The sequence below is a fragment of the Littorina saxatilis genome, linkage group LG14, assembly GCF_037325665.1.
Source record: "Littorina saxatilis isolate snail1 linkage group LG14, US_GU_Lsax_2.0, whole genome shotgun sequence".
Classification (NCBI taxonomy): Eukaryota; Metazoa; Mollusca; class Gastropoda; order Littorinimorpha; family Littorinidae; genus Littorina; species Littorina saxatilis.
In genome coordinates, this window is record NC_090258.1 from 33,351,832 (window position 1) to 33,378,791 (window position 26,960).

The 26,960-nt window shown below is 41.1% G+C and overlaps 1 protein-coding gene across 3 annotated transcripts in view; it reads right to left on the reverse strand.

Moving 5' to 3' along the window:
* Positions 1–3,312: 3,312 nt before the first annotated feature.
* The window catches only part of LOC138947610 (membrane progestin receptor gamma-like), a 40,589-nt gene continuing 16,941 nt past the window's right edge, over positions 3,313–26,960 (reverse strand). The window contains exons 2-3 of one of the 3 annotated variants that reach the window (XR_011449729.1): positions 5,442–10,662; positions 3,313–5,396 (exon numbers count right to left, since the gene is read on the reverse strand). Coding sequence is in view for 2 of the 3 variants with exons in the window: in XM_070319122.1 (XP_070175223.1) it covers positions 9,535–10,563 (1,029 nt within the window). In the remaining variant the exon portion in view is untranslated. Of the gene's footprint in view, positions 10,663–13,501; positions 13,685–26,960 lie in introns of those variants that run through there. The other 2 variants (XM_070319122.1, XM_070319121.1) reach the window with 2 other exon arrangements.

Here is a 26,960-nt window from a genome sequence, read left to right on the forward strand (position 1 = left end):
TAGTTCATGTTTTGTTTTGTCAAATATTAAACGTTCCAAACAGTAACCTTTCTTTGTGTGTGTTTTTTTTAAGATGAGACCTATTCGTGGAACGTGGCGGGTAAATATGCACCCTTTCCGCTATTTAATAAAGTACTAAAGCAAGATTTTACAACAAAATAACCAGATTCGTTTTGAATATTTATCGAATTTCTAAGCAAAGACTGAATTGAGTGTTTCATTACGAATGCGTATCTTTTGCATCAAACAGGGATTTTTATTTATATGAAGTCTTACTATCGCGCGCGTATCTCCAGACTCGGACTCAAGGCGCAGGGATCTATTTATGCCGTGTGAGATGGAATTTTTTACACAATACATCACGCATTCACATGGACCAGCAGATCGCAGCCATTTCGGCGCATATCCTACTTTTCACGGCCTATTACTCCAAGTCACACGGTTATATTGGTGGACATTTTTTTTATTTTTTTTATCTATGCCTATACAATTTTGCCAGGAAAGACCCTTTTGTCAATCGTGGGATCTTTAACGTGCACACCCCAATGTAGTGTACACAAAGGGACCTCGGTTTTTCGTCTCATCCGTCTCATAAGAGATGGACCACTTAAACCTGCATTTTACCCCAACAGTTTTTGTTTTACGACCCTTTTTGAATCTGTCCCTCTGAGTAAAGAAAGAAAGTAAACAACAAACAACTTACCTTCATCGTCTCCCGAAGAAATCACACGGTATTATCCAGGTTCTGCTTCTCGACTTTTCCCCCACGTCTTGACACAAGGCCGGTCAGGACTAAAATGAAAGATGTCACGTGTATCTGACGCAGTTCCGGACTATACCATTATTCCGTGTAAGGTATAAAGCTTGGCTAACATGTGTGGTTTTGTTTGTTTCACAAAACACGATTCAACGGAAAAGACAACCCGACGCCCCTTTTGGTTGGAATACTCCATTAAAATGCGTTTTGAATGACAGCTAGTCTCACCTTCACGTGGTAAACATGCGTTGCACGCTTTGCTTGTGTTCATGTAACGTGACAGAAAAAGAAAACAAAACAATTCTACAGGACCTGATTATTATTGTGTGCGTGTGTAACAGAGTAGTTTGTTTCGTTGGTTGACGTTTGCTTGTTTGATTGTTTGTTTGGTTTGTTTACATTTTGTTCTAATGTAATTTTTTTTCCTTTGTTTTATTCCGTAAATTCTTTTATTTTATTACTTCTGTTAAACCATCACAGATACTGTCAGGCTTTTACACACAGTACAAACACCCTTCCATTTGAACGCTCACCAAACGGGAACATCCTAGGTGCCCTACGTAAAGAGCGAGCAATTTTCAAAGAATTAATTTTGCGGATTGTCTCCTCACACAATCGGACCGTGGTACGTTTTGGCGCCAGACCTAACTTTTAAAATCTAAATAGTAAATTGACAGCTTGTCACACAAACATCCTTAAATCATAAAAGAATTCTTTTTTCATCAAGACAAGATCAGTACAATTCGAAGTTTTGAAAGTTTGAAAAAAGAAAAGCCCGGAAGCAGGGTCACGCAAGGTCGTGGTTTTCGTAACGGACGACGGTTTATACCTATCGCCAGTTCCTCTGAAATGTCAAAAGCCATCCCAAGAGTTTTTGTGAACCACAGCCGTTTGTTTCGTGCATAGTCAGAGGTACTTAAAGGCACAGTAAGCCTCCCGTAAACCATCACAGATACTGTCAGGATTTTACACACAGTAGGCCTACAAAGTACAAACACCATTTCATTTAAACACTCACCGCTTGAGAACATTCTTAGTGCCCTCCGTAAAGAGCGAGCAATTTTCAAAGAATTTATTTTTACGTGGTTTATCTTACCTCTGAGCCATCGTGAACCCGTGTAATCCAGTTTCCCTTTTTTTTCACAATTTAGCCGCCAGTTTGTCATTTCAATGCAAATCTAGATCTCTGTAAGCTTATCTGCAATAGCACGTTATTGTGTACCTTTGAATCTGAAATGCAACATTGAAACGGCTGCGAACTAGAGCAGTGGCGGTTAACGGTTCAAAGGATTTCAATAGTTAGGTCAGAAGCACAAAAAAGCACCGTCAAATTGTCTGTCAGAATTAATTCTTTGAAAATTGCTAGCTCTTTACGTAGGACACCTAGGATGTTCCCGTTCGGTGAGCGTTCAAATAGAAGGGTGTTTGTACTGTGTGTAAATGCCTGACAGTATCTGTGATGGTTTACAGGAGGCTTACTGTGCCTTTAAATGTTGACATATTTATTACAATTATGTTTTCTTTTTTGTCCTGTCGGTTTGCAATTGCTTGTTGTTTTATTGTCTCTTTGTTCACGTGGTATTTTTATCAGGGAAAGATTGTAAGACTTCAGCCTAAAATCTCATCCTTGAGTAAATCAAGACCATTCGAATTCATTCTGTGTGTGTGTGTGTGTGTGTGTGTGTGTGTGTGTGTGTGTGTGTGTGTGTGTGTGTGTGTGTGTCTCTGTGTGTGTGTGTGTGTGTGTGTGTGTGTGTGTGTGTGTGTGTGTGTGTGTGTGTGTGTGTGTGTGTGTGTGTCTGCCTTTCTCTCTACCTCTACTCCAGATAGGATTACAGACAAACACACAAACAGAAGCAAAGCAGACATACACACGAACACAAAGAACATAAGAAAGAAAGAAGTAAGTAAGAGACAACTCTTTCCACTTGTATAATCGAAGATTGATAGGTATGTTCGAGCATGACCCAGGCATGAATGAAGCATTGTCTGTGACACTAGCGATTAATCTCGGAATATCCTGATCATGGAATGCACGTTTTACACTTGGAATACCTCAGTCCGCAACATGTGACACCACAATGTTGTATTTGTCATCTTGTTCATGCAGCCTTACTTTACATCCCTATCAGCAGGGAAGATCGAGCATTCTACATGTATTAGGCCTATCTGATGAAAATCACACTCACGCTTGCACGCGCCGCTCGCATAGGGACATGCAGAGAGAGAGAGAGAGAGAGAGAGAGAGAGAGAGAGAGAGAGAGAGAGATGGTCATTGCTGACAAAATAATCCTACGTAAAAGCTGCTGGAGTTCATACAGTAGGGCAGAGGCACCACACCCATCAAGCCCCCCCCCCCCCCCCCCCAGTGGAAACCCTCATGTCTGCGAAAAGAAAAAGAAATATACTCTGGAGGTCAAATCGGCAGAGATGGCAGATATGTCGAGGTTTGAGTCGGACATGGAAAAGAGCAAATACCCCCCCCCCCCCCCCCACTCACACATGCACACAGCCACGAAAACACCCATACACAATTGACAAACTCACAGATAAAATACATTTTCTTTCATATAAAACAGCATTTATTCAGCAACAAAAGTAAGAGTATTAAAAAAATACGCACGATATAAAAAGGTTCATTTCTTTATTTGGTGTTTAAAGGCACAGTACGCCTCCCGTAAACCATCACAGATACTGTCAGGCTTTTACACACAGTACAAACACCCTTCCATTTGAACGCTCACCAAACGGGAACATCCTAGGTGCCCTACGTAAAGAGCGAGCAATTTTCAAAGAATTTATTTTTGCGTGGTTTATCTTACCCCTGAGCCATCGTGAACCCGTGTGATCCAGTTTCCCTTTTTCACAATGCAGTCGTCAGTTTGTAATTTGAATGGGGCTCGCTGTGAGCTTATCTGCAATAGCACGTTATGTACCTCTGACTTTTCACGAAAAAAACGAATGTGATTCATAAGAACTCTAGCGATGGCTTTTGATTGCGACCTTGCGTGACCCTGCTTTCGGGCTTTTCAAACTTTCAAAACTTCGAATTGTACTGATCTTGTCTTGATGAAAAAAGAATTCTTTTATTATTTAAGAATGTTTGTGTAACAAGCTGAGAATTTATTATTTAGATTTTAAAAGTTAGGTCTAGCGCCAAAACGCACCACGGTCCGAATCATTCTGATAATCATCGCTCCACGGCTATCTCCAGTTGAAGGGAAGTAACTCATTTTTGACCTGAGTTCAGGATGGGTCCGATTGAGATGGAGACAATCCGAAAAATTATTTCTTTGAAAATTGCTCGCTCTTGACGTAGGGCACCTAGGATGTTCCATTCGGTGAGTGTTCAAATGGAAGCGTGTTTGTACTGTGTGTAAAAGCCTGACAGTATCTGTGATGGTTTACGCTGACAGTATCTGTGATGGTTTACGGGAGGCTTACTGCCCGGGCGTGATTTCCGGTATCTTAACAGCCGTCCAGCACCAAAACGAGGCGCCATTGTTGTAGCAGGCCAAGTCCACGAAAATAAATTCTTTGAAAATTTCTCACGCTCGACAGAAAGCAGCCAGGATGTTCCCGTTCGGTGAGCGTTCAAATGGAAGTATGCTTGTACTGTATGTAGACGCTCGGGGAGCTCTGTGATGGCTTACGGGAGGTTTGTTTGTTTGTTTGTTTATTTGTTGCTTAACGTCCAGCCGACTACGCAGAGCCATATCAGGACGAGGAAGGGGGGGATGAAGGGGGCCACTTGTCAAGCGATTCCTGTTTACAAATGCACTAACCCATTACTTGTGTCCCAGCAGGCTTTAGTAAAACTAAATTAATACCTACTGGAAGATTACCAGTTTCCAGTATGTTAAAATAGGCTTAACCTATCTACTGCTGGACTTACATCAGAACACTAACAGATTAAACTATACATGAATCGCGAGACAAGCGGCAAGAGAAGAGATTTTTGGAAAAAATACAGGTGGATGAGCAAGAAGGCAGAAAAAAGAAAAGAATTCATGAAGAAAAAGAGAGCATGACAGGAAAGAGGAACCAAAAATCTGCCTAACAGCAAACTAGAAAGCTCCTGCGGTTCCAAAAACAGGAGGGGCCTTTAATTGGCACTGCGGGAACATCTGCCATGGAAGGTGAGAGATTGTGGTCATTTGCATTTATCACCATGGTAACATAAGTACCTTTCAGATTTCTTGTACACAACACGACACTCAATGAAAAAAAGGAACATAGATATAACGCCAAAACAAAGTAATGTAGTCATTGGCAGGTTGTTAAAATGTTGGCAGTTAAACATTCATGAACATTTTAGTTGCACCTAAATCTTTTTCTGTAGCACCTAGACTTTTGTCCATTTGCTTCTACCAAATTTCCAGGGCGGCAATGAAATACGGCATTACTTCACACAGGCAAAATCAAAACCAAGTGAGAGCACGAAATAGGAAATGTACAAAGCAAAGGGAAGTAACTGCTCTATTTTTAAAGTGCTTATTTCCCTTCGTTTCAAAAAGTACATTCAGAGTTAATCTATTTGCTTCAAAATCTGTTTTTTTTACATTTTTTTTTTTTTTTACTGATTATTAAACGAATAGGTGTCCATTGTGTACTCTTATTTTTTTGAAATCTGAAAGTCCTTTTCAAAATTCTGCTAGATCAGTTAGAAATCCATACTTCGAACAATGCTGTTATTTCAAAATCAAAAACGCTGTTCATGTCTCTGCAAAAAAACGCATCACAAGATACTGAAATGGAAGAAACAGGTTGAAAATTATTGCAACTGTGAATGTGTTGTGTTCTTTTGTTTGGCTTGGACTTGAATAAAACAAAAAATGAAAAAAGCTAGCTCACACACAAGAAAAGTAGAAATAAAAACAAACAGACATAACGAGCATAAAAGTACTCTGAGTTTCATACACTAAAAGTTGTTAACAACATAACCACAAAAAGCGCACAGAAGTAAAAGCTGCAGTAAGAAGATCAACTATAACAAGCAAGGATAGCAACATCCTGCTGAGATTTTTATGTAATCATTGCAACAACTTCAAAGTACAAAGTTAAGTCCCCAAAATAGATCATGGCAAATATACATGGAAACAATAACGTTCCAAAAGCATGATATATACATAAATGCAAATTAACATCAACCATTCTCATATAAAACAAGTCAGGCAAACATACATGTACATAATTCGCACGTAAATCATATGCAAGATACACTGGAACTCCTCTTGTCAGACCTCCACAAATCTGAGAAAATCAGGTCTTAAAAAAGGAGGGAGTCTTAAAAATGTGTTTGTTTGTTTGTTTGTTTGTTTGCTTAACGCCCAGCCGACCATGAAGGGCCATATCAGGGCGGTGCTGCTTTGACATTTAACGTGCGCCACACACAAGACAGAAGTCGCAGCACAGGCTTCATGTCTCACCCAGTCACATTATTCTGACACCGGACCAACCATGTTGTATTTTCGCCTTACGCGACTTGTTAAGACCTTAAGATAAACAAGTTGCGTAAGGCGAAAATACAAGATTTAGTCAAGCTCAGTCGAACTCACAGAATAAAACTGAACGCGTTGCATTATTTCCGCAAGACCGTACACTCGTAGCATCGTCTGTCCACCGCTCGTGGCAAAGGCAGTGAAATTAACAATCCAGAAAAGCGCGGTAGTGGTTGCGCTGAGGATAGCACGCTTTTCTATCTTTCTTTCTTTATTTGGTGTTTAACGTCGTTTTCAACCATTCAAGGTTATATCGCGACGGGGAAAGGGGGGAGATGGGATAGGGGAAAGGGGGGAGATGGGATAGAGCCACTTGTTAACTGTTTCTTGTTCACAAAAGCACTAATATAAAAATTGCTCCAGGGGCTTGCAACGTAGTACAATGTATGACCTTACTGGGAGAATGCAAGTTTCCAGTACAAAGGACTTAACATTTCTTACATACTGCTTGACTAAAATCTTTACAAACATTGACTATATTCTATACAAGAAACACTTAACAAGGGTAAAAGGAGAAACAGAACCGTTAGTCGCCTCTTACGACATACTGGGTAGCATTGGGTAAATTCTTTCTCGTCCCAACCAATATGGGACTCCCCCTAACCCGCGGGGGGTACGCTTTTCTATATCTCTATTCTTTTTAACTCTCTGAACGTGTTTTTAATCCAAACATATCATATCTATATGTTTTTGGAATCAGGAACGGACACGGAATAAGATGAAATTGTTTTTAAATCGATTTCGGAAATTTAATTTTAATCATAATTTTAATATTTTTAATTTTCAGAGCTTGTTTTTAATCCGAATATAACATATTTATATACTTTTGGAATCAGAAAATGATGAAGAATACGATAAACGTAATTTTGGATCGTTTTATAAAAAAAAACTTTAATTACAATTTTCAGATTTTTAATGACCAAAGTCATAAATTAATTTTTAAACCTCCAAGCTGAAATGCAATACCAAAGTTTGGCCTTTGTCGAAGATTGCTTGGCCAAAATTTCAATCAATTTGATTGAAAAATGAGGGTGTGGACAGTCCCGTCTCAACTTGCCGGATATGACGTCATCAAAGACAATTATTAAAAAAATGAAAAAAACCGTCTGGGGATATCATACCCAGGAACTCTCATGAAAAATTTCATAAAGATCGGTCCAGTAGTTTACTCTGAATCGCTCTACACACACACACACACACACACACCATGACCCTCGTCTCGATTCACCCCTCTATGTTAAAAGATTTAGTCAAAACTTGACTAAATGTAAAAACACTTTTAAAGAAAGACTTTCTAATCATAATGTCTGCAAATTCACCTCGGTTTTAAGACGACCTCGCTGATTTCCACAAATGTTTGTAGATCTTAAATTAAGAAGGTTCCAATGTACCCTAAATCTTGTTTTAACCCATCCCGTGCCAGACACACATATTCAAGATTCTTTGTCCTCATTAAACAAGACAAACATATAAATCAAGCAACAACAATGGAGGGCTGTTCCAATCACAAAAGAAGGATAAAGTTGTTTAAGTAAGACGATCACAGTAATCAGTACAGAATTGAGAAAAGCACCATTGCAAACATACATCAGTTTACAAACTGAACTGCAAACAAAGATATGAAAAGTAATGGTTAAAGTACATAACAAAAAGCACAATTCACAAAATATAAATCTTAGACACAGGAGGCTTAAAACATACATGTAACTCAGTTTACAAACTGAACTGCAAACAAAAGATATGAAAAGTAATGGTTAAGTACATAACAAAAAGCACAGGTCACAAACATTTATATCTTTTAGCTATGAGAGAAGGTTAAAAAGATAGTGAAAGCAAAGCTTATAAATAAATAACATCTGCACAAAGACAGCAATTTACAACTGTAAATCGGTTAAAGGTATCCTACAAAATGAATACTTCCTATTTCGGTTTTGGGTCTTCTGTGTTAGCTGTTTTAAAGAAAATTGACTCGAGTCAAAAAGTGATTTGCACAATAAGAAAAGTTATCAAAGTCAGTAATTCTTTCTTCTGTGTCAGTTGTTCTCAAAACCAAATATTCATAAACACTTTCATCGCAACACAGGCGAATAGCTTTATATCAATCAACGGTTGGAACTGGTATGCTGCAAAACAGAGTAAAAAATAACAAATGATTTTGTTTTGAAGCACAGGGTCTAAGCTTTAAGCCACATTTGGTGTCAACAGATGGTGTCAACAGATGATAGCATAGATGTATCATTTGGAGGCCCACTATAATGATGGAGTTTGTTGCTGTGCTGGTCAGGTAAGCCACAACAATAAAAACAAAAACAAAATAAAAACAAACTATAGCATAGATGGGTGCCATTGAAAGCAAATAAAACCTGTTGATACAGTGGAACCCCCTTTTACCCTCTTAATATCCTGTTTTCTTACATTTTGTGTTTATGTCTGTGCATTCACAGCCATTAGGCCACAAAAAAAAAAGTCTGTTTACGGTAACATAGGCAAAACAAATAGGGTCGGTAGGTCGGGATTTTTTTGTTTTTTCCCCCTCCAAAAAAACATATTTTTAAGTTATTTTGAAAAAAAACCAGACTTTTTTAAATTTATTTTTTATTTTTCCCAAATGCCCCCAAAAAGTCTAGGGTCGCGCAAAAAAAATAGGGTCGGTCGGGATACCGTAAACAGACTTTTATTTTTTTTCCTTATAAGACTCCGTCCTTTTTAACACCTGATTTTCTCACATTTTTTGCTGGTCTTAATTGGAGAGTTCCACTGTTGGGGCTTAATTATCCTTTCTCTTCTCTGGACTTTAAAAACAAAGCTGGAAGCTCAATGGCTAGTTGATGCCTGACTTAAGGTTATGGCTAGTTGATGCCTGACTTAAGGTTATGGCTAGTTGATGCCTGACTTAAGGTTATGGCTAGTTGATGCCTGACTTAAGGTTATGCGCGTCACTGAGCTTTCTCTTTCCATAACGTTACACTTTCATATTGGTATCTCAGTTGCAATTTTACTCTCCCAAAAACAAGTCTGCATTCTCCTGGCAATGGTTAGTAAGATCGTAATGGATGTAAAACATCTGGTCCCACTTTTATCTCTCATCTTTCATAATGACTTCCACACTATAACTCACAAGCCCTTAGAGCAATGAAAGACAATGATCAATTAATGGTTTACCAAATTTGTTTAAAAATCTTTTCTTTTTTTTCGGGGTGGGGGGGGGGGGGGGGGGGAGAGAAGGAGGTTGGTTCATTTCTGGAAACTAAACATCATTCTAAAAAACAACAATCATTAGCTACACTTGCACTTCTCGTTCCCTCTGCTGATTGCCTTCATGTCCAGGTTTTTGGCAAGATACAGATAGAGCGAGAACGCCACAATGATCACAGTGTTCACGACTAAAACCAGCAACATCAAACCGATGCTGTCGTTGAGGTCAAAGTTCATCCACTGCCGCACGGTGTCCTTCCGCTCCTGCATGTCGAGCAAGATGGCCTGCACCTGGTCCATGACTCCAAAGATGGTCGCCACGTGGAACAGCTGGTGGCTGTGACCGATGATGTCGAAATGACCCGGCTTCAACCGCTCGGGGAAGTGGGACGCGTAGAGAAAGGCCGCGCCGAGAGCGAAGGTGAACTGACGCGTGTGCAGCCACTGGGAAGCCAGCCTGCTCTCATCTTCCGAGCAGAACAACAAGCGATAGACGATAGGGAAGCTGTTGAACCAGTAAGGAATTGAAAAGGATGCGAGGCGTAGACACTGCCGTAGGGGGCTAGGTCGCATGAACCGCGTCGAACACGACGCCGTTGTACAAAGAATAGCGCAGAACATTGCACCGTAGACGTACTGATGGTAAAATGGACTCTCCGCCAAAGCCTTTGGGAAAGAGTATGCATGGTACGCCACAGCACAGCCGAAGGAGAACAGACTTAGGGCAGCGTAGTCTAAGAAGAAGCAAACGTGGCGAGCTTTCTCTGACATTACGTTGAACGTGTGCGCTACGGCGCTGGCAAGAGGAAACATGCAGCATGCGAACATATAACACAGAAGCGGCCAGGTGAAGGAATCATGCTGGAAGTCCAACGTCTCCGACAGACCTTTCAGCACCCACATGAAGTACCAACTGGGGAGAAAGTGCGTCCAGAAGTTCAGCGTCTCGTTCGTGGCATCGAAGAGACTGAGGACGCACTGCCAGGCTGAGGATTTTGGATGGCGGTAACCGGTGACGATGAAGTGCTCGTGGAAGTGTTCGGGCATCTGGTCTTTATGGTAGAGCTGCCCGCCCAGACCGCTGCTGGGGAGAGTGGTGGAGGGGAACATCGTGAGGAGGTGGTGAGGGTGCGAGGTTCAAATCCCTGAGTTGCTGACTTGGTTGTGCAATGATGTTGGGTCTTCTTCTGTGTGTTTTCAGATCTTGTTCTGAAACAACAAGCAAAAATAAAGTGAGTTTTCTGTACTGCATACTTTTTCTGATGTACATAACAAATGCACTGGCACATGTATGCGAAGGAGACACACGCACAAAGGAATTACACACGCACGCGCATGCACGCACACACACACACACAACCAATTTTAGACACTCACACACACACACACGCATGCGCCCACACACAACCCACAAAGACACATACAGAATTCACCCAAAACACGCAAGATAAAATCATGTAAACCAAGCAGCATCCTTGAAGAAGTATTGAACTTATCTGTCAACTTAAACAAGTTGAGACACCTTTGAAAAAAACCATTCACTATAATCCACAAGTAACCACTTATCCATCAACCACACACATTATGTCAAGGGAAACAAATAAGAAACTCCGCAAAACTATAGTTTTGCATCAAGTCACAAACCCCAAAATCCTGGATAGAATTTTCAAGATCAGTCACTGCTATGAATTCCTTCAGACAAATCTGAACACTGGGCTGGGTGGCCGAGTGGTAACGCACTTGTTGCGAGTTCGACCCTGGGTCAGGCAGGGCGTTAGCAATTTTCTCCCCCCTTTCCTAACCTAGGTGGTGGGTTCAAGTGCTAGTCTTTCGGATGAGACGATAAACAGAGGTCCCTTCGTGTACACTACATTGGGGTATGCACGTTAAAGATCCCACGATTGACAAAAGGGTTTGTTTGTTTGTTTATTTGTTGCTTAACGTCCAGCCGACTACGCAGAGCCATATCAGGACGAGGAAGGGGGGGATGAAGGGGGCCACTTGTCAAGCGATTCCTGTTTACAAATGCACTAACCCATTACTTGTGTCCCAGCAGGCTTTAGTAAAACTAAATTAATACCTACTGGAAGATTACCAGTTTCCAGTATGTTAAAATAGGCTTAACCTATCTACTGCTGGACTTACATCAGAACACTTACAGATTAAACTATACATGAATCGCGAGACAAGCGGCAAGAGAAGAGATTTTTGGAAAAAATACAGGTGAATGAGCAAGAAGGCAGAAAAAAGAAAAGAATTCATGAAGAAAAAGAGAGCATGACAGGAAAGAGGAACCAAAAATCTACCTAACAGCAAACTAGAAAGCTCCTGCGGTTCCAAAAACAGGAGGGGCCTTTAATTTCATAACCGCAGTGCCCCACTGCGGGATTGACAAAAGGGTCTTTCCTGGCAAAATTGTATAGGCATAGATAAAAAATGTCCACCAAAATACCCGTGTGACTTGGAATAATAGGCCGTGAAAAGTAGGATATGCGCCGAAATGGCTGCGATCTGCTGGCCGATGTGAATGCGTGATGTATTGTGTAAAAAAAATTCCATCTCACACGGCATAAATAAATCCCTGCGCCTTGAATATGTGCGCGATATAAATTGCATAAAATAAAAAATTAAAATAAAAATAAATCCCTGCGCTTAAACTGTACCCACGGAATTCGCGCGATATATATATATATACTAATAAGCCTCATATTGATTGAACAGTAATAAAAGAAAAACAACAGGCAATGATAACATTACCGCATCAATCTAATACACTAAGTCTTGCAGACACCTTCACAAATCTGACCTAGTGTAATAAACTTCCCCTGTGACTGACCCTTGCAAGCAAAAAGCTGAAAATCTGTACCTGACTGATATACAGTGGAACCCCCCCTTCAAGACCCCCACATTTGTAAGACCCTCTGCCTTTTTTTTTCTTCTGCGTTCGTAGGCTGAAACTCACGTACACTCGTGTTTTTTGCACGAGTGGAATTTTACGTGTATGACGCATGCTGGGTATTTTCGTGTTTCTATAACCCACCGAACTCTGACATGGATTACAGGATCTTTTTCGTGCGTACTTGGTCTTGTGCTTGCGTGTACACACGGGGGTGTTCCGACTCCGAGGAGAGTCTGCACACAAAGTTGACTCTGAGAAATAAATCTCTCGCCGAACGTGGGGACGAACTCACGCTGACAGCGGCCAACTCGATACAAATCCAGCGCGCTACCGACTGAGCTACATCCCCGCCCTTCTCTGCCTTTTAAGAACCTGTTTTCTCAGATTATTTGTTCATAACCTCTGCAAATTAACCCCCATTTTAAGACTCCCTCCTTTTTAAGACCTGTTTAAAAAAAAGATTTTTTAAGTCTTAAATTGGGGGTCCCACTGTACAGGCATGGAACTCAATGATGCGTGAATTCCATGAATAATTAGATAGTGCGAAACCAATGTATTACATGGGCAGTCAGGTGTAAACACCTAAATCTATTTTGTACCTGGACTTGTGCGGTGAAGCATGGCTAAACCAGTTTTAGATGCTACCTACAGCGTTTATCCCTTGTGTTCGCACTGATCGAATGACTGTTGGTGGCAACATGAGTCGAAGTTTGTGTGAAAACATATTTCTTCTTTTATTGAACTTATGTTATGCAATTAGCTGTGTGAATCATTTTTTTGTGCACATTATACTTGGCAGAAACAGTTTTTATATCACACTTTGCAGTCACGAAAGTTGAAGGAAAAAAGTGTAAATTGTAAGCAACGGCCGTTTATTCAGTTCTCAGGGTAGACTCACTTTCAAGATGCTAAGTTAGATACACCAAATTAATATTTAATCTATCAGTTAAAGCTCAAAATATGCCGGTACATTTTGTGTTTGCACATCTAACACATCACATCAGTGCTGGCGTAGAAGAAACCGTGCAGGTCAAAACATTCATTGCTTAAACATAAAAGCACTATAAACGCAAGACATTCAAGTAGGCAAGTTAAAAGCTAGCTGACACATCTATTCTATTCTTCTTTTGAAAGAAAACAAACACTCACCGAGTTTAAAAATCAACAACAAACTTTTACCCTACATTGTGTCTGAGTCACTGAGAAAAAACGTTCAGAACAAGGTGAAACAAAGCGACAACACTCCCTTAAAACACTACCTACTTGTCACAAAGGTAAACGAACAGAAAGCGACGTTATGTATGTGTTGCTAACAGCTGAACAGGATGTCAAATGTCTGTGCTTGCACCATCTCTTTGAAACGATTTTCTATTTCATCGTACACAGCTAAACTTGTATACCAGGAAGCAACACCCTCCTGTTGAAAAAAGTAAACTTACGTGAGACCTTTTAGATAAGGGAGTCTTTTGTGCATCGGCTTTTGTTAAAAGCAGTTGCTATATTCTTAGAATCGACTCTAAATTCTTTCTAAAGTTTGACTAACCAACGTGACCCCCCCCCCCCCCTCCCTAAATAGCCAGTTAAGTCAAACTGCCTCTCTCTCTGCCAAGCACAAATATATAAAGACCGATCTCTTTATTTTACAGGCTTGACGCTCTCTCTTGGTCTCTCTCTCTCCTTCCTTTCCCCTTTGTGTGTGTGTGTGTGTGTGTGTGTGTGAGTGTGTGTGTGTGTGTGTGTGTGAGTGAGTGTGTGTGTGTGTGAGTGTGTGTGTGTGTGTGTGTGTGTGTGTGACAATCCCTTCTTCTTCTTCGTCTTCTCCCTCTCATGAGGTCTGTCTTTCTGTCTGTCTTTGTCTCTGTCTTTCTTTCTCTGTCTCTGTCTCCCTCCCCTTGTCTCTCTCTCTGACTCAGTGTTTCTTTCTCTCAATCTCTCCCTTTCTACGGGCGAGGACTGGATGGACAAAAACGAGAACTGAACATATGCTTCAGTAAATATTACCCTTGTAAATGAAAATACATCTTTCTCTCCAACAGATTGTGCCAAACCACCCCCGTCTCATTTTAACAGTCTCTACACAGCCTTCGTGTTAAAACTCAAATGTTATTCATTCATATCCTAAGGTATGGTTAAATTAAATTCCTCTTGCTACTTTAACGCACCAAGATCTGCACGTGTCACTAACAAAACATCAATCTAATTGAAGAGGAAATAGCACGTGAGTGCTTTATCAAATACTTGTGTCAGATTGTTGCAATTTTCAAGGACTTTTCAGACACTTGAGGCAAGGAAAAAAGGTGTCAACTGCTCAGTCCTGATGTGGCAGCTACAAGCTTAGAACACACATTACAGTATGTCATTTGAAAACATACTATGTTAAATCTTATTTATTTATATGGGAGATTTATATAGCGCTTGACGTTCTCTAAGCGCTTTACATATTAATTTCTGCCGTGTGAGATGGAATTTTTTACACAATATATCACGCATTCACATCGGCCAGTAAATCTCAAGCCATTACGGCGAATATTTACTTTTCACGGCCTATTATTCCAAGTCACACGGGTATTTGGTGGACATTTTTGCCAGGAAAGACCCATTTGTCAATCGTGGGATCTTTAACGTGCACACCCCAATATAGTGTACACGAAGGGACCTCGGTTTTTCGTCTCATCCGAAAGACTAGCACTTGAACCCACCACCTGGGCTAAGAAAAGGAGAAGAAAATTGCTTATGCCCCGACCCAGGGTCGAACTCGCAACCTCTCGCTTACAAATGAGAGAGAGAGAGAGAGAGAGAGAGAGAGAGAGAGAGAGAGAGAGAGAGAGAGAGAGAGAGAGAGAGAGAGAGTGCGTGTGTGCGTGTGTATGTGAGTGAGAATACGAATAATATAATACGAATAAACTTTATTGTCATGAAACGTAGTGTTTATTAGACACGGGAAGATAAATAACCAAATGATTACATTTAAATGATGAGTGAGTGAGTGAGTGTGTGTGTGTGTGTTCACATGCCAAAGTGTCGACCTGTCAATGTGAATACACGTGAGCGTCACCCATTAACACCCCACTAACTGATATAAAATCAGGCAATGGAACTGGCAAATACAATGTTATGCCCCCCCCCCCCCCTCCTTTCTGCAAACATTCACAAACAGATTGAAGTTGACATTACCTGTAAGCTTTACTATCCTTGATCACGATCTGGTTGCGCAAAACGCGAAAAACAAGTTGCATGATCTATACAACGTCTAACTGAATTACCACACTGGCACAAGTTTAGAAACACTGTTTGCTAAGGCCAAAAAAAAAAAGTTGTATGTTTCTGGTAACATGGCTACAATTTACAAAAAATAGGGTAGGTAGGTAGAGATTTTTTTTGTTTTTTTGTTTTTTGTCAGGGTAGAAAATAACTATACAGTGACCAAAGAGACTGGACTTACTATACAAAGAGAAAGACAACACATTACAAAACAAATGAGACAAAAGGGATGCGGGGTTATCACCCTTGTGTCGTCTGCCGTACGTTACTTTCGTTTTGACGCGCTTTTTTTCTTTTCTTTTTTACAAATGCAATAAAAAAAAGTCTAGGGTCGGCAGGAAAAAACTAGGTAGGGTCGGGTGACCAGAAACATACAACTTTTTTTGTGTGGCCAAAGCACTTCACGGTATCAGCACAGAGACCGCCTCAGACGGTACTTAGCTTATCTGCAACACCTTATAATGTATTGGTGTGTAATTGATCCACACACACAAATGTTGTATAAGGATAACCTGACTGACCCCACCCACCCCTTTTTTGTTCACACGAACACTTTTTGTTCACACGAACACTTTTTGTTCACACGAACACTTTTTGTTCACACGAACACTTTTTTCTCCACTCGCGAATTTGGTGCTTAAAGGCATACTAACGCACTCCCGTGTTTACAAAGTGTAGTTTGCCCACAATCGATGTCAAACGCACCATAAGACCATATAATGACGATACGTCACCATGCGCGGACCATAATACATGCATTACAGCTTGTTCTAGCCTCTGAAAAAGTGAGGATGTCAACAAAGCCGCGGTGTTCTCTCCCTTGCATCAACGTTACATGTGTTGCCAAATCTATAAATAGGACGATCCAGATCAAAATGAAAATTCAAATATCTCAACATTTAAGGGGTCCTAGACCACAATATTTTGCAGGGAACTTAATTTAGTCTGTCTCCAGCTGTTGGTAAAGCAATTAGCGTGTATAGTCATCGAGTACATATGGCTTTAAAAACACACAACGAAAACACACACACACAAAACAATTACTGAACAATTGGCCACATTCTTGTTTGCGTAAATAATATGAAACATGAAAGTCCTTAATATAAAATGAGGCAAGTCCTTATCAGCTAGAATGGCATACTTCAAAGCCTTTCACAGACAGGAGGTCCATGTACTTTGTGTTGCAGACAGATTCCATCAATGCTAATGTATCTTTCTTTCTTTATTTGGTGTTTAACGTCGTTTTCAACCACGAAGGTTATATCGCGACGGGAAAAGGGTGGGAGATGGGATAGAGCCACTTGTTAATTGTTTCTTGTTCACAAAAGCACTAATCAAAATATTGCTCCAGGGGCTTACTGGGAGAATGCAAGTTTCCAGTACAAAGGACTTAACATTTCTTACATACGGCTTGACTAGAATCTTTACAAAAATTGACTATATTCTATACAAGAAACACTTAACAAGGGTAAAAGGAGAAACAGAATCCGTTAGTCGCCTCTTACGACATGCTGGGGAGCATCGGGTAAATTCTTCCCCCTAACCCGCGGGGGGTAATGCTAATGTATCCCTGCTGCTATCTCTGGTCGGATTATATCCCTGGCGACAACAATCTTTTGTCCGGAAATCACCACGGTGACAGCAATGTAAACCGGAGGTGTCCAAGACTTTGTGCATACATCTGCATACACTATGTCAGCCAATTCCAGAGGCTCTTTTATCCTGAGGCCAATAATTATTATATATTCATGAGCCTGGCTGCTGAAGTGTTTTTCTTCACAGGACATGAATATTGAATAGCTTCAACGGGAAAGCGAGAGATCTGCTTCCAGTTCTGTTTGTGTGAAAGAAGTGCTTTTGTAGCATTTAAAATCGGGGATATTACAAAGTAACATCAAAATTACGTTTAAGTAGTTTCAGGAAAGATTGCAACTTATACACATGCTTTAGTTTGATAGTTAAAGGCACAGTAAGCCTCCCGTAAACCATCACAGAGCTCCCCGAGCGTCTACATACAGTACAAGCATATTTCCATTTGAACGCTCACCGAACGGGAACATCCTGGCTGCTTTCTGTCGAGCGTGAGAAATGTTCAAAGAATTTATTTTCGTGGACTTGGTCCTCTACAACAATGGCGCCTCGTTTTGGTGCTGGACGGGTGTTATGAATATTCAATACCGGAAATCACGCCAGGACAGTAGGCCTCCCGTAAACCATCACAGATACTGTCAGGCTTTTACTCACAGTACAAACACCCTTTCATTTGAACGCTCACCAAACGGGAACATCCTAGGTGCCCTACGTAAAGAGCGAACAATTTTCAAAGAATTTATTTTTGCGTGGTTTATCTTACCCCTGAGCCATCGTGAACCCGTGTGATCCAGTTTCCCTTTTTCACAATGTAGTCGTCAGTTAGTAATTTGAATGCGACTCGATGTGAGCTTATTTTCACAATGTAGTCGTCAGTTAGTAATTTGAATGCGACTCGATGTGAGCTTATCTGCAATAGCACGTTATTATGTACCTCTCACTATTCACGAAACAAACGGCTGTGGTTCACAAGAACTCTAGCGATGGCTTTTGACTGTTCAGAGAAACTGGCGATGCCTCTAAACCGTCGTCTGCTACGAGAACCACGACCTTGCGTGATCCTGCTTCCAGGCTTTTCTTTTTTCAAACTTTCAAAACTTCGAATTGTACTGATCTTGTCTTGATGAAAAAAGAATTCTTTTATGATTTAAGAATGTTTGTGTAACAAGCTGTCAATTTATTATTTAGATTTTAAAAGTTAGGTCTAGCGCCAAAACGCACCACGGTCCGATTGTCTCTGAGCAATCGGCGCAAAATTAATTCTTTACAAATTGCTCGCTCTTTACGTAGGGCACCTATGATGTTCCCGTTTGCTGAGCGTTCAAATGGAAGGGTGTTTGTACTGTGTGTAAAAGCCTGACAGTATCTCTGATGGTTTATGGGAGGCTTACTGTGCCTTTAATAAGTCAAAAGCTCCCCGTCAAACTTAAAGGTCCAATTGAACAATGTTTAATGAAGCCATGGCAATATTTGTCATCTTCTCGACATCTCAGTTCAACAACAGACACACAGAACCAGACACACACACACACACACATATATATATATATACACACACACACACATATATACACACACACACACACACACATATACACACACACACACTCACACACACACACACGCACACACACACACACACACACACACACTCACATTTTATTTAGAAGCATGAACCCAAGACTGACCTGCAAACTTTCACTTGGCAAACATCCCACGAACGAATGCATAAACGTCGCACGCGCACAAACTCCTCATAAATATATATATATATATATATATAACATATATATCACAAAGTTAATTTTTCCCCATAAAAACGAAACAAACCTATCAATTATCCTAATAACCAATGCATAAACTGCTCACACACTGCTATATACCACTGGTTCATTTTTCTCTTTAAAGCTCCAGAAACATGAAGTTTCTCTACATCCCATAACACGTCCACAAATCCTCGACCTTCACACAAACAAATCAAATAATGACTTAAGACAACAAACCTAAAAAGCTCATGTTATTGAAACCCAAAGTAAGGGTTCATTGGTTTTTCGACATCAAGTTGATTAACAACTTTGAGTGAACTATTCGACTCCCACACATTCTCCCCCAGAGGAATCTAATGATCGAAGCAGGCACGGGTTTAGCTGCACTACATTATAAACCGTTAGTGCTTCCACACTCTCTCGTTTCCTCTTTTGGCTCTCGCTACGAACAATTGGTTGATTAGCTTTGCAGGTGGGCTTCCATATTCGCTACAGTTAATTACTATTGCTGGTGGTGCTAGACAATGGTTTTGATCCGCTGACTTCCCTCCCCTCAATATCCCATCACTTTTCATCCGCTCCCTCATAATACTACCACCACCACCGTCCTTCCCCATGACCTGAATACTTCCGTCTAGTGACTATAAAGAGCACAGCAGCCCCAAACCCGATCCGCCCCCTCCTACTCCCACCAAGTTACTTTTGGAGCTTATCAGACTCTGCCCCCCCCCCCCCCCCCCCCATCAGGCCGATCATTTTCTGGACGAAATAGACCAGTCAACGCCCTCCCTCCTATTCATCATCTCCCCGTCTCTCTATAACTTTTAAAATAGGTCCGAGAGCAAACCAGAAAATAAGATCAATACTGAATCGGTCTCCCATGACCCGCTAGATTCTCGAGACAATAAACACAGCAACAAAAAACACCAAACAATCCAAAAGCCCAATAAACAAACAAACTCTCCCTAACTTGGGTTAGGATGCAATGAAGAGCAGTGCTGCATGAATAACAGACTGCAATCAACTAAAACCTCCTCCCACACAAAAACTACTTTATTTAAGCCATCAAGTCTTATCACAATCTCCTTCCGACCACCCCCCCTCTCCCCTCACATACCCAGCGACTTTAACTGCAAAACAAGACCTTGATTCTGTGATAAATAGGTTCTCTAAAGTAAACCGGGCACGCTTTCTTGGGCGTCTACTTTTTCATTGATTCTGCGATCGACTGCTTCTGTGAAATACAGTAATTTGGACACGCTTTGTTTGACGTCAACTATACCCCCTTCAGCGCGTTTGATCTGACGGTCTTATGAAAGTGCCCTTTCCGCTTCATTAAGCCGTTTTCGATGTACCACAGTAACAATAAAACAAAAGAAATCAATATACCCCCCCCCCCCTTTGATCTAGAATTGACTGTGCACTCAAGCGAGACGTAATTAATGCCGGTCACATTAAAGGCCTCATTAAAGGCACACTCCTTTCCGTGTGAACGATTGTGCTGACCATCTGAGATCGGTCCAGGCTGTCACACGAGGGGAGGCCATCCCTCCGCTTGGACACGTACCAACAAGCAACAGTCTCAACGCTTTCTGCGCACAATTGGATTTTTTTTCTCACGAACACATTTCTGTAAAAGATTGACCACATCCGAGTCAACAAGCAAAACATTTTTCGCAGAAATGACTGTGACTTTAAGCATTTTCTTTGTAGCACCGTTCAGCTAAAATCATAATGATTACTACCCCGGGTCTCCCCACCTCCCAACCCTTTAATTACTACCCCTCCCCACCCCCACACTTTTTTCCATGCTTTCCACTGTGCAACCAGGCAAGGAGTACAATGACTGTAACAGTAAAGTTCTCAGAAATCGATGCCAAAAGTAGATTCAAATCAAATCAAATCAAATCAAATCAAATTTTATTTTACGAGGGTTGTGGCATAAGCAATATAAACGAGCTTCTTTTCAACCAGCCCTCGCCCAGAGAGGGACTATTCTAATCTTAAATACATATATATATATATACGACTTGTGTCTGTCTGTGTCTGTGTGTGTGTGTGTGTGTGTGTGTGTTCGCGATGCACGGCCAAAGTTCTCGATGGATCTGCTTCAAATTTGGTGGGCATATTCAGGTAGACCCCGGACACAACCTGGTCGATGAGAATTTTCAACACGTGCTCTCAGCGCGCAGCGCTGAACCGATTTTGGTTCCACCTCAGCTACCCGGGCCCCCATACCGACACACCAAAGCCGCTACACCACATCACAACGCCAAAGTTCTCGGTGGATCTTTTTCAAATTTGGACACCGTATTCAGCTACACCCCGGACACAATATCATCGATGAGATATTTCAACACGTGCTCTCAGCGCGCAGCGCTGAACCGATTTTGGTTTTTGTGTTCATTTCACCATTACAAGTAACTCTTCCTTATCTTCTCCAGTGTTTTGCGTTTATCTCCCTTCCTTCGTGTGGCTTCAATCCATATTCCCGTTTCTAAGTTACTATTTTTAGAATGTCACTGCGCTGTCCAGAACGCTTCCCTTGCACCCGTAAGTTGTTCTTACTGTCAAAGTGAAAAGGTCGAATCAATTTATAGCCACGCGAAAAATACACTGTCACCTATCTCTATATATTTATAGCTATAGATATACATATATATACGGCTTCTCTGTGTGTGTGTGTGTGTTTGTGTGTGTGTGTGGGCAAAAACCTGTGTATTGTAGAGTTCTGTTTGTGATGGGGTCTAGCGGTTTTTGTCTGTCTGTATGTTCTGGCATTTGAGAAGCCACAACAGATGATATAGGGCTAAGAAATAAGCTCTAAAATTCTCAAATCCGTTTGACAGGACTTCGCCTTCAAAGGTGATTGTGGTGAACCGCCACGTTGTCTGTTTCTGTCTCGCGATTCACCCCGGCGAAGCCGGGTATTCCTCTAGTATATATATATGTCGTGCCGAATTCACGTAATTGCCGAATTCGCGAAATCGGCAACATTTTTGCCCATTTCACGTAATCGGCAAAACGCTGCCCATTACGCGAAATCGTCAGCGTTTTGCCGAAAAAGCGTAAAGGCTTGTAAAATGTGCCGATTTTGCGAAATCGGCAGCCCGTTTTTGGCTTTAAAGTTCTCAAATGCCTAGGATATCCTCACACTTAGACAGCTAGATAATCGAATGGATAAATGTTGCAATAATCGATAAGTTATGGCAAGTTATGACACAAAGTGTAGTTTTCGTGCATTACCGGAGTTATGCTTTACACAGACCAACACAGACCACAAAAAACATAGTGGGGAGGCAAAGCATTGCTAATGTAATGTTCTGGTGACAAAAAAAGTAACAGACTGGCTGTCACTTTTGCGAAATCGACACATGTCAGGAGCCTTTACGCATTTTCGGCAAAACGCTGCCGATTTCGCGTAATAGGCAGCGTTTTGCCGATTACGCGAAATGGGCAAAAATGTTGCCGATTTCGCGAAATCGGCAATTCCGTGAATTCGGCACGACATATATATATATACAAACGTAAAACAATTACTAAAGATAAGCATGACAGTAAAAATAAAAAAATAAAAAGGCAGAAAAACTACTCACAGGACTATATACACGTTGTAGGCTATACATACATTCTTGCGTTATGAAACACTGATGCTTTATGGACAGATATGATCAATATGAAAATAATCAGAACGATTCACTCAGGAAGCCTGCGTAGGTGTACCTGCGTTGCTGATGGGACAATATAATTATATAGCGACTGTGCTGAGCATCCGAAAGGTCGCTGGCCGGGACGGACACGGGTCAACTTTATGTGCAGACCCAGAGACGGTATCCATCTCCCACCCCCGTGTCACCACAATGGCACGTTAAAGATCTTGGTCATTCTACCATAAGTGCAGATGGCTGATACCACCTAAACACGCATACATCAAAAGCCGTGAGGGCGTAAAAACTCGAATCGTATAAACCAATTTATGTCCAATATAGGCAATTAAGACCTGACGGACAATAAGCCCCTTAAAATTTACTTTTTTTTTTAACTCCGAGCATTGGAAGCTGTGTTAACTTGTCGGGGAAGGAAATAAAATTGAAAAAAGAGGTGTTAATCTATGGAATGTTTGATAAATGTATAACAATGCAACAAATCGGTTTATCTGTTTTGTATTGCCGTGTTTAATAAATGTCCAATAGCTCAACATCCATCCCCCTCTCAAATTGAGTTTTGATTCTTGGTTTTGGAATGTTAACAGTCTGTTTCATAATTATTTGTGTGGGTCAAGTTGAGCGTTAATGCAAAGGTACAACTGTTTCGAGATTCAGGGTAAAATCACAATGGGTCGGTTTTACCTGGATTGTCGGACTGAATTATTAAACGTTAATGCAAAGGTACAACTGTTTCGAGATTCAGGGTAAAATCACAATGGGTCGGTTTTACCTGGATTGTCGGACTGAATTATTAAACGTTAATGCAAAGGCACAACTGTTTCGAGATTCAGGGGACAATAGGTCAGCTCTACCTGGATTGGCGGTCTAAATGTCCTGGATACACACGAGTTCTTCCGCCAGAAGACCTCTTTCATGTCAAAACTATCTGACGGTCGACCGGCTAGAGGTTACAACAATGCATCAGATCGAAAAAGTAAACATCAACGACAGAAGACCGAGGCCTGTTAACAACGCTGGCACTGTGCCATTCTTGCCACCCAAATCCTCTTCTTTACTACCGTGTTTGGCTAAAAGCAGCCCAGCTTAGGAGACAGTGTTTCGCAATAGCACCCCACCCCCGCACTCACACTTACATGATCAGTACATCCTTCGATCTGGGTATTAGAACGATGAAAAGCAGAGTGTGTCATTTATCGGGAGGCAACCTTTTATCCAAAAAGCCCAACATTAAAGGCACACTACTGTCCCTGCAAACAATTTGTTTAACCTTCTCAGGTCTGACGAGGCTTAAACATGGGATAAAGTCATCCCTCCAATTTGTGGAAAACCAAGAAAGAACAGCCGGGGTGCTCTCTGTGTACACTGATCATTTGTTGATGAATTAATTTGGTAAAAGCCGCTATGACTTTTTAAGAAATTTCATAATTTTCTGTTTAACTCACCCCACCAAGCAGTCCGCGTGTTGATTTGGGGTATGTGTCCAAGTGGAGACCTGTATGGTATTAGGCAAAAAAAGGTAGTCTGTTTACGGTAACATAGGCCCCCCAAAAATAGTCTGTTTACGGTAACATAGGCCCCCCAAAAATAGTCTGTTTACGGTAACATAGGCCCCCCAAAAATAGTCAGTTTACGGTAACATAGGCCTCCCCCCCAAAAAAGTCTGTTTACGGTAACATAGGCCAAAAAAATAGGGTCGGTAGGTCGGGATTTTTTTCCCCCAAAAAACATATTTTGCCAAAAAACAAAGACTTTTTTTTCCTTTTGTTTTCCCCAAATGCCAAAAAAAGTCAAGGGTCGCGCGAAAAAATAGGGTCGGTCGGGATACCGTAAACAGACTATTTTTGTGTGTGGGCCTTATCCCGTGTAAAGCCTGGCAGATCTGTGGCGGAAGTGTGTACCGCTTTGCATCATTTCTTGCTCCCTGAAACCTGTCGTTTGCCGGCGCGTTTATAGCCAAAGGCAGCCTGGCGTTGGAGACAGTGTTTCGCAATAACAGCGACCACCCCCCCCCCCCCCCCACCCACGCTATCGCTCAGACTCTTTATCGCCCAGACAACAAGGTCAGACTGCAATCGACTTAAAATCCATCAATCTTCGTCCGACATTTTGGGTTTTCCCCAATAAAACAACTGATGGTTATTATCAGCGCAGAAAAACGTGGGGTGAAAAACTGACTATCCATCAACCCCCACCCCAATCCTCACACCCACCTAACTTCTTTCTCTCTCTTTTGGGGTCTCAAATTGTCATGTGAATCATGCTCTCCAATTTTGTGTGTTTTTCCCCAATAAAACAACTGAAGACTGAAAGTGAACGATAGCTCTGTCCTAGCTACCACCAACCCATTTCAACACACACACACACACACAGACACGCTTGGCGCACGAACGCTTGCGCACACACACACACACACACACACACACACACACACACACACACAATCACAATGTTTACGAACTCTTTTGCTTTAGCCTCACAAGCTTCGGTAATCTTTGAAAAGTACAGTGTTCAAGATGGGAGGGGGAGGGGGGGGGGTGCAGGCTGTCTTAAATACGGGGGTCTTTCTTTAACTCCGGCTTAGACTTATTTATATTGATTTTGACGTAGTAGTAAACAACACGGATTTGTCATAAAGAAATAATACAGTGAAGTACTGAACTGTAAAGTGACAGCTATTTCTCCTTTGCTAGAAAGACCATCTACACCCCCCATCACCACGTGGCCCCCCAAAAAAAGAAAGCTCATTAACATTCCACAGCCCTCTCCCACGCCATCTAACTTCCTTGTTTCACAAAGACTTAGAAGTACTGACCATTCCCCTAGATTCACATCTACTAAAAGAATAACTCCTAAAATATCCCCGTTCTTGTATACTCTGAACTTTGATTTCGTTACTGATTTGCTTCATAATAGACATATAGAAATAGACATAAAACACTTTATTATATCAACGAGAAACTCATGTGTGGTGTATCAAAGCAGTATAATATATAAACAACATAAAACGTAAGAACATAATAAAATATCGAGGCGCAAATAGTCAACTCATAATAATTAAAGGTGGTCGTCTACATTTTTGCTTTTTTTCCAATAATCTTATGGTTAGATTTCGCTAAAAAGTTATGTCAGATGATGAATGAACCATGGGGAAAAAAGTTATACTAACTTATAGAAAAAAAATATGTAAAAAAAGATTTTATTTTTGGGTAGCGTGACTCACGCTTCCAATATTTTGTTTTCTGTTTGCTGAGAACATGTGCTTTGCCTAAAAATACTGACCAATCAAATTCATGTCACTATGCTTATAGCCACGCCCAAACAAGTGCAGCAACAGTTTGACACTGGAGCGCTGTCCACGCTTTTTTTTAAACGCACGAAATGCACGGGATTTGAGAGGAGTTTTGCGCTTGGCATTTTCCAAATAAGGATATCCTACTATCAAACGGCTACACTGGCTTCGTCTTTCCTGATCGAAAGGGGGTGTATTGTTGATAATTGTAGATAATAGACTCTGCATTTTAATGGTCAAATGGCGATTTCGGTATAAAAATGTAGACAAGGACCTTTAAGATTAGGATGATCATATCAAAATAAATCTCTCTCTCACTCTACCTCTCTCTCTCTCTCTCTCGCTCCATTCATATGACCATAATGACCAAGGACGCTACATAAAGCACAGGCAGGCAGTGAACTGTAAATAGACTGCCATTTCTCTTTTACTGGCTCTAACAGGGACTATATTAAAAGGTAAGACTCCGCCCTCCTCCTCCGTCCACACCCCCCTTCTCTCACGATTAATCTCTAACACTGCACTGAGTGACCGCAAAGCATTTTAATCAAGTGAGAAGCATTGATACGTCGAGCGGACCTTTCCCCTCAATAGGTTTTGCTGGCAGGGGGTAGATTGATAAAGTATAATCTTATATAATAAATGCAAATCACAGAGGGTCAGAGTTAAGGAAGGGGGTGGGTTGGGTTGGGCTATCTTAGAAGAGGGTTCCATATAGTCATGATAGTGATACCCTTTTCTTATCTAAATCTAGCTTAGACTTCATTACTGATTTTGCCTAGTAACAAACACGGATTTTGTACAAACAAATAGCGCAGACACTGAACTGTAAAATGACTGCTGTTTGTCTTTCGTGTGACTCTAACAAGGACTATATTAACAGAAGAGACACCACCTCCAACCACACAGCAAATAATGCAAAGTTCATCGACATTTCACAGCCTTCGCCCATGCCATCTCACTTCCTTGTCATTTCACAAAGACTCGGAGAAGTAATGGCCACTTACCCTAGATTTACATCTACTGAAATAAAA